Here is a 12,528-nt window from a genome sequence, read left to right as displayed (position 1 = left end):
GATTTTAAAGGTAACAATATAATCATTTATATAAAATTATTATTAACAATTGTTGTCATAATTTATTTTAAGCTACATATTTGAAAACTCTTAACGTTTATAAAAGTATTTTTCGCAAATATTTTAGTTAAATTGAGATTAGTACTATAATTTATCATTTTTAACTATTCACAAATAATTCTTTGGATTTTTTTTAAATGGAACTGAAATATATATTTAATTTGTCTCTTTAATGTTATATTTAAATTAACAATTTAAGTATTTTATCCAAACTATTTAAAAGTTGTAACTTTAAACTGATAATGGTTTACATACAACAACATATTAAATCTAATAAATTAAGTATAATAATATATTAAAAGTTAAAAACATAACTATATAAGTAGAAGTAAATGTATTATTTTAATAGTAAAATTTAGTTTATTTATGATTACACATTAGGTTTAATATTTATTTAACGTTATTAACCAACTTATAATCATTAATAGAAAGATACTACAATTTATCACTTTTAACTAGCTATAAAATATTCTTTGGGTTGTTAAAGTTGAACTAAAATTTATATTTAAGTTGACCCTGTAATATTATATTTAAATAAACAGTTTAAGTATTTTATACAAATTGTTCAAATGTTGTAGTTTTAAAATGATAATAGTTTACATACAACAATATATTAAAACTAATAAATTAAGTATAATATGTTAAAAGTTAAGATATAACTTTATAAGTAGAAATAAAGATATTCTTTTAATTTTGAAATTTAGTTTATATATGATTACACTTTAGGTTTGATATTTATTTAACTTTATTAACCAACTTATAATTATTATTGGAAATAAACTGAAAAGTCATGAGAGATTCAAATGCATTAGGTGATTGGAAAAATGTCTCCTTTATAAATATACTAGGCGAATGTACGTGCGTGGCGCAGAAATACCTATATAGTTGAAATCTTTACAAATATATGTTTTTTTTTTAAATTAACAATAACATTGTTGTTAAATTTGATATAATAACTCGTATACTAAATTAATATAATATATTAATTATTTTGAATTATATGATAATATATACATCTATTATAATTGCATAATCTCTATCGTTTGAATGACTTCTACCCGCGAGTTACTCATGGATAAACTTAAATATAATATATGGTTTAATGTCATTTATAGTTGTTGTTATTGTTAATTATTATTTTTAAATTTATTTGCTTAATGTTTTAATTTCTATCATTATAATTATTTAAAACATCAAACATTGTTTTTCTATTTTGAAGGTGACAAGATAATCATTTATATAGAGTTATTTTTAACTATTGTTATTATAAGTTATTTTAAGCTACTTATTTGAAAACTTTTAACGATTAGAAAAATATCTTTAGGAAATATTTTAGTTAAATTGAGATTACAATTTAGTTTTTGCATTTATCACTACAATTTATCACTTTTAACTATTCACAAAATGTTTTTTGGGTTTTTAAGTGGAACTGAAATCTATATTTAGGTTGACACTGTAATGTTCTATTTAAATTAACAATTTAAACTGATAATAGTTTACATATAACAACATATTAAATCTAATAAATTAAGTATAATATATTAAACGTTAAAGACATAACTTTATAAGTAGAAGTAAATATATTATTTTAATATTGAAATTTAGTTTATTTATGATTACTCTTTAGGTTTGATATTTATTTAACCTTAGACTGGTGGGTGTGGGCAACTAGTTAAATGGTGTTATCACACCCAAAAATTATCACCTCACATGTCATGTCATTATGGTGTTATAATACCAAATGGAGGAAATGGACACTAGTTATAACATCTTTAACTTTCCATGTCATCATTTCTTTTTTTATTTTTTTTCGATTTAATTTTTATTTTTGAAACAAAATTAATTAATTAATTAAAAAATGTTATTTAAATAAAACCTATTTTTTAATTAAACATTTAAAAAACATTACGAAAACATAACATTTAAAAAAAATACATTGTGCCCATAATTTACTCGTTTTCATTTCCATCATATATAAAATAAGTTAAATCCTCTCGAAGTTGTCTGTGTTTTCGTGCGTCTTGAATATCTACAACCCTATGTAAATATTTCGTTGTCCCGGGTTGAAATTGCATGTCTCTAGGCTCCAAAGCCGAATACTCCGCAATGTTTCGTCATTTATCTTCAACCACCATGTTATGCATTATGTGTCACAACTGACATTTTAGCCAGGAAATTTTGTGATAATGTAAACATTAATTATGATAATCCTTGTAACCCTAACTTGATGATATGCACTATGTTCATTTTATGACAATAAACTTAGTCAAGATCCACAATTGTAGTTCAAAACTCTATGCAAAACATTTCAGAAAGTCAATTGGGAGTTGAAAATCCTAAAAATCTCGGTTCAAGTTCTTTATAGACTAGGATTTTCTTATTGAGCCTAATGGACCAATAAGCATTGAATTCGACTATTTTGGGCTTAGAAACCCTATTTGGAATCTAAATGGACCCAATTCATAAATCTATAACATTTTGGACCATTTGGGCCTAGAATGATTCATTCTAACCCTAATGGTCCTTATTGGGCCACAAATGAATTAATTAGCCCTAATAGGCCATAAACTCCATTTCTTTTATTCAAATGGGTCATGAACTCTCCTAAGGGCCTAATGGGCCGAAAAATAATTATTTGGGCCTCATGAATTTGAGCTAAATCAAGTAATGGGCCAAATTATTCCACTCCTTTTCTTCTAGCCCAATTCTCGACCCATGAAAAAAAAGAAACAAAGGGGATGATATTATGGTGCCACCTTACAATTGCATGGTGGTTTTCCATGCTAAATACCCACCAAGAAAACACAAATCTCATGCATCAAGGCTTCCATCACATCCAACCTCTCTCTCATCTTTTTCTCTCCTTTCTTCCTCTCGCCCGAGCCCCTCCCCTCACTTCACTCACTTTCAAATTACAACTCCTTCCAAAACCTCTCAAGAACTTCTTCATTATTCTCTAAATTTTCAAGACTTTAGGGTGTTTCAAGAGGAATTCTTCATCAAGAACTCATCCATTTTGGTAAGATCTTACAAACCCAAGTGTATTACTTCATCTTTAAGCACCTCTACTCCCCTTACACTCTTGTTTTCGTAAATAATGTTCATAGAACATCTCAGAGCTCAATATCTACTCAAGAAAAGCCTGCTAGAGCCGAAACCTCTCCCTTTTCTTCACCAAACCGAGAACAAACAAGCAATGAGAGTTCATACCCCCTTGTTTTCGGTTTTATATGTTTTTGGGGGGAGAATACAAGTGTTTATGTGTAGATCTATGTATTTATGCATGTTATGTGTGGTTTTCTTGGTTTATGTTGTGATTATGTGATAAAACTTGATGAATCTCGTAAACTCTAACAAAAATGGGTGAGATTCATAAACTAAAACACTCTAAACATCATACTACAAAGATAAAAGTGTTATACATGCCTAAGATGTGAAAAACAAAACAAAAATCTTGTATAAGGATCATTTATGACAAGTAAACAAAAGATTGGGATAATTTTTGCCACTTACGGTTTTATAAGGATCAAAAAGGTCACATTTGTATAAAAATGAGTTTTTTATAGTAATCATACTTTTCAAAGGGCCAAAAGTGTAAAATTTAGCATTATGGGCCTTACGCCTTTTGGGCCCAAATTGCAAAAATATCAATTTTTAGGGATTAAAATGTTATTTAATCAAAACTTGAGCAAAGAATGAAAATAAACAAAAATAAGGGCTGAAAATGACTCTTATTTCAAAATTGGGCCAAAAATGTTAATTTTATAAAAATTGGGCCGAAAATGTCATTTTATCCAAATAAGGACTGAAAATGTAATTTTCTACAGAAATGGGCTGGAAATATCAATATATGTATTTTTGGGCCAAATTCGTCAATTACTAAACATTTGGGGCGAAAATATAAATTTTTATAAATTAATGGGCTAAAATGTTATTTTTAATTAAAATAGTCTGAAAATGACATTTTATGTAAAAATAAGCCTTCAAATGTTCAAATTAGTTCTTAAGGGACCTAAAGTGTAATTTTTATTAAACATGAGTTCAAATTATAGAGTTTTGACGTAACAAACAAAAATATCATTATAACAAAACGTTGGACCTTTTTATAACATTATGGATAAATGTTTCGACTAAATGAACTATACTATAATAAACAAATGAAATACAACAACGATACAACTATTAGGCCTAGTACTCACTATACATGCTTATTGGGCCTTCGGAACCAATCACATGTTTATTGGGCCAAATATAATCATTTCATGTATATTGGGCCTTCGCGATCCAATTACATGCTTAATGGGCCTAAATTAGCCTTTACATGTTATTGGGCCTTAGTGGCCCATTTACATGCTAATTTAGCCTGTAATAATTCATCATATGCTTCATGGGCTTTAACGTGTCCATTTACATATTTAACAAGCCTGGAAAATAACTTACATGTCTAATGGGCCAAAGTTGTCTTTTTTTTTTTCATGTTTGTTAAGCCTTATCCTTTCACATTCATGTATCATCTGGCGTTCGTAATTCTAAATACATATAACGTTATACATATTCATGTGGCAATAATTGGGATCCAGTGAGACTTGTCGATTGACACCATTGAGTGTATGGTCGTAGCCTGTAGTTATAATCAGAATCTCCTGGAGAAAGAGCGAGAGTTTGTGTATAGATCTATACGGGGTGACTCCCCCACACCTGAGTTGTTCGCTACAGTTAGACTAGAGCAGTCTAGGGTGACAAAACCTTGATCAAAACCAGCGTTTGGAAAAATGTCAAGACAGACGAATTAGTCACTATCATGCATGGTTATAACGACTCATATAGAGATCCATTACCATCACAACATTACGGAAATCAAAACTCGTAAATCATATTGATACAAAACAAATCATACGATAATGCAAGGACCGTAACATTTTTATAAATCAGAAAATATCGGATTTTCTGGGGAAATACTATCATTCAATTACCTTTTACTCACAACAGAAAGAATGCAAAGAAATTTGGACTACATACTTATACATGTTTTTTTACTATGAAATTCACATATGCATCTACATCATTTTTCAGACTTTTTACAGAATATATCGGATTTTCTGGGTTTTACAAACAATGCAATGACTTTCATTCAGACATGCTTATGAACTCACAAACATTATATATGTTGACCGTTTTCAAAATAACTTGTATTCTCAGGTAATCGTTAAGCGGGAAAACTTTCAATTGTAGGAATTTATTTTGTGTAATGTCAATCATCGTACAATTAATATTTTGGGAATATGTAATCTAAGACAATGTACTTGATGTGAACAATATCAGTTGTAATATGTAATGTTTGGTGATGATTGTGTTATGTTTCATGTATATTCATTGTGATGATATTTCAATTGATAGTCACACGAGCACCCGGATGATTCCGCCGTCTGGTTCGGGGGTGTGACATTATGATACATGCATACATAATATATTGTAGAACATCTAACTGATATGGTCGTGCTGCATGCTCAACTATGTGTCATTTCGACTTTTGAACTCCAAAAGCACGTTCCACTTCCTTACGTGCTCCTTCTTGTTTTCTCTTGGTGTTATTGGGTGTCAAAACGCCTTCACGAATGTGGAATATGCTGGATTTATTCCATCTGTAAGGTAATACTCAAACTTGTACTCATTTCCATTTACTGTGAAAGGAGCATCTGGTGCCTTCCCTAACAAAATATCATCGAAAATTGGTGACTGATCAAGAACGTTCACGTCATTATTCAAACTTGCAACCCCAAAAAAAACATGTCAAATCCATAAATCTTGGGACGCAACAACCTCCAATACCAACGAAGGCGTTCCATGTTGATCACTTGCGTACTGGCCTTTCCACGTCACGGGACAATTTCTCCGGTTCCAGTATGTGCAATCAATGCTTCCTAGCATACCTGGAAAACCATTTCTTTCTTTGTACGCCACATATAGTTGCTGTATATCATTCAACGAAGCTTTATGCAAATAAACGTCACCGAAGGTTTCGACAACACCCTCGCCAATCTATACAAACTTTCTCTTGCAGTTCTCTCAACCGTCAATCGAATCAGGCGACTCTCCCATTGCCATAAACTTAATTGCAGCAACACATTTTTGCAACACTGTGAATCCTCGTTTACCTCTAGCGTCATATCTCATTTGGAAAAATTCATACATAAACATATATTTAATATATGAAAGCTATATTTGAAAGAAGCAATGTATTAAAATAATATAAAAGCTATATTAGAAAAAAAACAATACATGCTTTCCAACGCGTTGGCTATCTGAACAAATACATTTTTCCGCAAATGAAACCTTCTTTTGAAATTGCGTGGCTGGTAGACATAATCATCCGCAAAATCATTGTGAACTAAACGTCTGTGCCCTTCTTCGCGGTCTCTGTTTAACGTCGTGCGCCTGGTTAATAAAGGAGCTGGAGCTGGTTGCATTAGCACGTTCGTGCAATACTCGTACGTACCTCATAATGACAAACATATCATCGTCGTCACTATCATCGAACGGATTCATTTTTTTGTGGAATGTCTTGAAAATATATTAAAAAGAGAGAGAAAAGTGGTGAATAGAAAGAAAAATTGTGATTTTTATATGGAATGTAGAGAAAAATTGTGATTTTATTGGTAAAGTTTTTTTAAACAATATTCCCGTTAATCAACGGTAAAATGAAGAAATAAAAAAAAAAGACGCGTTATCGTCCGTTGCAACGAAACAAAACACCACGTAACGGTTGAAAACAAATGAGGGGGAGGGGGGTGTTTCACGTGATATCGCCATTGAGACGCATGCCATGTCACAAAAACGGATGTGGGCGTTGCCCACACCTTTCAGTATTATTAACCAACTTATAATCATTATTAGAAACACACTACACATTATAACTTTTAACTGTTTACAAAATATTCTTTGGGTTGTTTAAGTTAAACTAAAATTTATATTTAAGTTGACCCTATAATGTTATATTTAAATTAATAATTTAAGTATTTTATATAAATTGTTCAAAAGTTGTAGCTTTAAAATGATAATGGTTTTCATTCAACAATATATTAAAACCAATAAATTATGTATAATATGTTAAAAGTTAAAAAAAACGTAACTTTATAAGTAGAAGTAGAGTGTAACATCCCAAAATTCAAGCCCAAAAATTTCATTGTTGATTAATTAATTCATAAAACATTCATTAGAAAGTATTGTATAAACACGACATCTCAAAACCAAATATCATATTTGAAACCCACAACCATGAACAAACGTCATATCAGAGTACAATCCCAGAAAACACCATGCGGAAAAATCATAAGTGTGTGTGATGCCATGCTACGCCGCCGGCTCCTTCCCCTTAGACGAAGAGGTACCTGAAACCAAAAACTGAAACCGTAAGCAAAATCTTAGTGAGTTCCTCCATCATACCACATACCATACAATATCATCAGTATCTTTCAACCGGTAATCATCATCGATATCTTTCAACCAGTAATCATCCTCGATATCTTTCAACCGTAATCGTCATCGATATCTTTCAACCGGTAACTGGGGACTATTCCACCCCCTACCACTAGCACACAATAGCAAAATATAAGCACACATTCAGACATATCTGGATACTGACCTACCCCTTGGTCCTAAGGACCACTATCAGGGAAACTATTCTTATCATGCAACATATCATACAAATATAACTCATAACCAAACACATACCATACCAAGATAAATTATCACAAAGACAATTATCTTCTAAATACTCCTCAATGGTGGGCCGACATTGTGGCAATAGACCCACCCCTACTGGAAGGTAACTCACCTCGTAGCTGTTGAACTGAGCGAGAATCCTCTGACTGCCGCCGTTGCCGCTCCGGAAATCCTCCGGCTAAAATTCCCACAAAACACTTAGTCAGAAAATGACATCTACCCTTAGGATAAAATGACAATTTTACCCCTTGACCAAGTCAAAGTCAAAGTCAACTTCCAGTTGACCTGACTCGCCGAGTTGACTCGTCAACTCGCCGAGTCCCTATCCTTCCATCAGACCTCATACCCGCTTCTACTTGTCGAGTTAGGCGATGACTCGACGAGTTTTCCTTCTAAATGAACACCAACTGAATCCACATCCGACTCGCCGAGTTGTATGAGCAACTCTTCGAGTTCATCATCAACTGATACTCATGTCCTGACTTGACTCGCCGAGTTGTGTGAACAACTCGTCGAGTTACTCTTCATCCTATGAACACGTTCTGTCCTCGACTCGCCGAGTTGATGAACAACTCGCCGAGTACCATGAAGATTGTCTTGGACTCGCCGAGTCCGTTCATGCACTCACCGAGTACCATGAATTCTTAGAACACTTTGCTTAGTCCAGAACGTTGGGTCATTCCCCAGGACTCCTAAAACCCTTCCACACTCAACTGGTCCTTATGACCCTCATTGATATGGGACCAAAACCCTTAGACTCGCCGAGTCCAGGAAATGGACTCGCCGAGCCTATCACATTCCTTACTAAGAACTTCGATTGCTGATGTACAACACTTAACCAAATGATAGATCCAGGCCCCTAAACTCGATCTAGCACATAAAGTTACAAACTTTACGTGCATGCATGGGACATTAGAGCTTAAAAGGCTCTAAAACGGTTCTTTTGTTGCATGGGGCCTTCCTTGGTTCAAAAAGCAACCTAGATCTAACTTGTGGCTCATAAAATGACATGATACAGAAGCCCAAACCCCCAACCATGTTTGCAAACATGGTTGGCCACCAAGAATGGCTTATAAAAGCCCTAAATCACCTCAAAGAGGGATCTAACAAATGAATGAGCAAGGTTCAGACTTTATACCTTCCAAAGACTGCAAATGATGAACCAAACTCGAATCCTTCAGTCTCCTCTTGATCCTTCTATGCTCTTCCTTCTTCCTTGAGATCAAAACTCACAAGAATCACTCAAAAAGCCTTAGATCTTCTAAAAAACGGATAAGGTTTGCTATGAGGAGTGTTTGGGGAGCATAAAGGGGGAAAGGAAGCTGCATAAGGTCATTTAAATAGGGTGCAAACTCCTGGATTAGGGTTTTTGTCCAAACAACGGCTACTCGCCGAGTCCGCTGCTTAAACCCCGCGCCTCATCCCGCTTCTACTCGGCGAGTCAGTCCTTCGACTCACCGAGTACAAGGCCAAAAATGCAGAAATAAATGAAGATTTAATAACAGAATACATACCAAAAACTAGGTGCTACATAGAGATATTCTTTTAATATTAAAATATAGTTTATATATGATTACACTTTAGATTTGATATTTATTTAACCTTATTAACCAACTTATAATAATAATAATAATAATAATAATAATAATAAATTTTAAATTAATAATTAGTTTTTCTTATTTAAGAAAAATATATAGTTTTAACCGACTAATTACATTTGAAACAATGACGTTTTTATACTAACAGGCATAGTTCAAATCCTTTAAAAAAATATGAAAGACCTTTAAAAAAACATTTTGTTAGGGTAAAATGACATTAATCCATTTTCTTCAAGGGAATAGGACTTGTTAAGGTAATTAACTTTTCAGGTTGTTCACATATAGGTAACTATCTTTTTTTTGTACACATCTAGGTAACAAACTTTTTGGAACTGTTCACATATGACCATTATGACATGCTGTACATGTTACATCTAACTACAGCAGGTCATAATGGTTATATGTAAACACTTTCAACAAGTTCGTTACCTAAATGTGTATAAAAAAAAAATTACCTAAATATGAACAAAACCAAAAGTAAGAGTAAATTATACGAATGGTCCCTATGGTTTGGGGGAATTCGTAGGTTTAGTCTCTAACTTATTTTTTTGAACTCGGATGGTCCTTATTGTTTATTTTTGTTGTGCACTTAGTCTCTGTCTTACCTAAAAAGACTATTGTGCCCTTATTAATTTATTTTTTAATTAATTTTCTTATTTATATATTTGTTTTTATATGTTTAAGAAAATTAATAGACCTCACATATCTGTATCTCCTCACCGTAAACCTGAAACTACATTTGAGAAATTTTAATTTAGGTCCCACCGGTCACCATCCCATCTCTCATCCTCTTCAACTTCTATTTTCTTTCCATCTTTAGTGACATGAAAGTCTTCACCATCCTTTTTTTTGGTCCTTCAACTCTGGCGAACAAACACCATAACCCACTGTCTCTTCACTTTAATGGATTGTAGTGTTGGTTTGCTGGAGTTGAAGGACCGAAAAAGAATGGATGGTGAAGACGTCGACATCATTAAAGATGAAAGAGAAATACAAGTTGAGGATGATGAGCGATGAGATGATGAGGAGATACAAATATGTGAGGTCTATTAGTTTTTTAAAAAATATAACAAAATACATGAATAAGAAAATTAATTAAAAAAATTAAATTAATAAGGGCACAATAGTCTTTTTAGGTAAAACAGGAACCAAGCGCAAAAAAATAAAAAATAAATAAACAGTAGGAACCATTCGAATTAAAAAAATAAATTAAGGATCAAACGTACAAATTCTTCCAAACCATAGGGACCATTTGTGTAATTTACTTTTACTTTTTGTTTTGTTCATATTTGAGTTACTATTTTTTTTATACATATAGGTAACGAACTTATTGAAAATGTTCACATATAACCATTATGACATACTGTAATCGGATAAAACCTGTTACAACAGGTCATAATTGTCATATGTGAACAGTTACAAAAAATTTGTTACCTAAATGTATAAAAAAAAAACAATTACCTACTTATGAACAAATCAAAAAATTAATTATTTAATTAGTGCTATTCGCTTTCTTCAATGTCCAAAAACTTTATAAAAAAGAAAAGATAACACAGTATGGTGTTGGGAAAGTACATAAGAACTTTTTACATTGTTAATATGGTGTTGGGAAATTACATGAGAACTTTTTTACAGTGTTAATATCATTCTGTTTAATAGTATTATTATATAACTCTTTTTAATATTTAATATTTAATACATATCTCTCAAAGTACAAAATGTAGACACACCACAATGCATGGGTATAACGCTTTGATCCCAATATAACTTAGAGGATTTGATCAATGGTAAGTACCACAAGCTGCAAATATTGTACCTCATCCAGTGCTACATCCTGCATTGCATGTCTTTACTGTCTCCAATACCCCTATCAACTTAATCACCATAATATCATGCAATTCTCGTCTCATCAAATTATATTTGACCAAAATGATAACTTAAATTTATAATTATAAACATCTTTCGAATAATATATATAGATTAATATCCTCATATAAGATAACAAATTAAAGCAAGTTTCCTTCATACAATAAACTCAAAGTTTACCTTACATAAACTTATGTATTTAACTTCTAATCGACATGTTTCTCTAGAATTACTAATATATTCTCATACATTTCATATAAGTATTATTAGTGTTATCAACTAAAGTTAGATGACTTCCAATTAATATGCCTGATCACCATGCATATAATCATCCCATATCCATGATTTTAAAGCCAAAGAGCACCAGCGTCCTTGAGAAGAGGAACAAGGGTGCCATTGATATGGCAAGCAATGAGGGTTTCAATTCCTCCAAGAAACTTCCCACCAACGAAGATGGCCGGAATCGGCTGCTGCTGGTCGTTCCCCGCCGCAAGGCGGTAGAGTAAGGCATGAATCTCCAGTCCCGCCGTTTCTCTGTCCAGTTCCACCACCGTAGGGCCGACGCCCAGGCCAAGAAGAAGCTGCTTCGCTACATGGCCCATGCAGCAGCCGCTCACTGAAAACAACACCACTGCGTTACCATTGGCCAGGTGGTGCACCCTCTCGTAAACCGTCTCCATCTTTGACGCCGCCGCTGAGACTGTCGTAACTCCGGTGGTTCTTTCCATTACAACACTTGATGATTGTGGGTGTGTCACCTTCATTTTTCCTTCAAGAAAAGTAGCAGTTTTAGAGAGAGAAAGTGAGACAGATAAATGTGGGTTTAGGGTTGGAAATGAATTAATGGTGTTTGTAGGGTTTTAGATTTATATATAGGGTTTGAGAGAGAGAGAGAGAGAGAGAGAGAGAGAGAGAGAGAGAGAGAGAGAGAGAGAGAGAGAGAGAGAGAGAGAGAGAGAGAGAGAGAGAGAGAGAGAGAGTTTTGACCGTTGGAAGATGCATTCTGTTCATATTTACAGCTTTAAAAGCATGCTTATAAGCTTATTCGAGGAGAACATATATACACATCATATATCACTGATACCAGTAACTAATTCTAACAAGAGAGCTTTGTCATTCAAATTAATACGACTAGCATGGCAGACTTAGAATGTAACTTCTTCCGAAGAGGTACAAGTACAGCTTATGATGCCGTACGTACAACTAAAATGTTTAATTAAAAATAGAAATTTGTGGGTAATAGGAATCTCCTGTTGGTCAAAGATTGCTTTGTGCCTACTGC

The 12,528-nt window shown here is 32.9% G+C and overlaps 1 protein-coding gene across 1 annotated transcript; it reads right to left on the bottom strand.

Moving 5' to 3' along the window:
• Nucleotides 1–11,593: 11,593 nt before the first annotated feature.
• On the bottom strand, nucleotides 11,594–12,010 carry LOC145063891 (glutaredoxin-C9-like). Its single transcript, XM_079011454.1, has one exon. It carries the CDS (start codon nucleotides 12,008–12,010, stop codon nucleotides 11,594–11,596), a length of 417 nt encoding a protein of 138 aa, XP_078867580.1.
• Between the last annotated feature and the right edge of the window lie 518 nt (nucleotides 12,011–12,528).

The sequence above is a fragment of the Lactuca serriola genome, chromosome 7, assembly GCF_051521515.1.
Source record: "Lactuca serriola cultivar US96UC23 chromosome 7, Lser_US96UC23_V15, whole genome shotgun sequence".
In the NCBI taxonomy this organism is placed as follows: domain Eukaryota; kingdom Viridiplantae; phylum Streptophyta; class Magnoliopsida; order Asterales; family Asteraceae; genus Lactuca; species Lactuca serriola.
The sequence above is the reverse complement of the archived record's forward strand: the minus strand, read 5'-3'. Positions and strand labels throughout refer to the sequence as shown.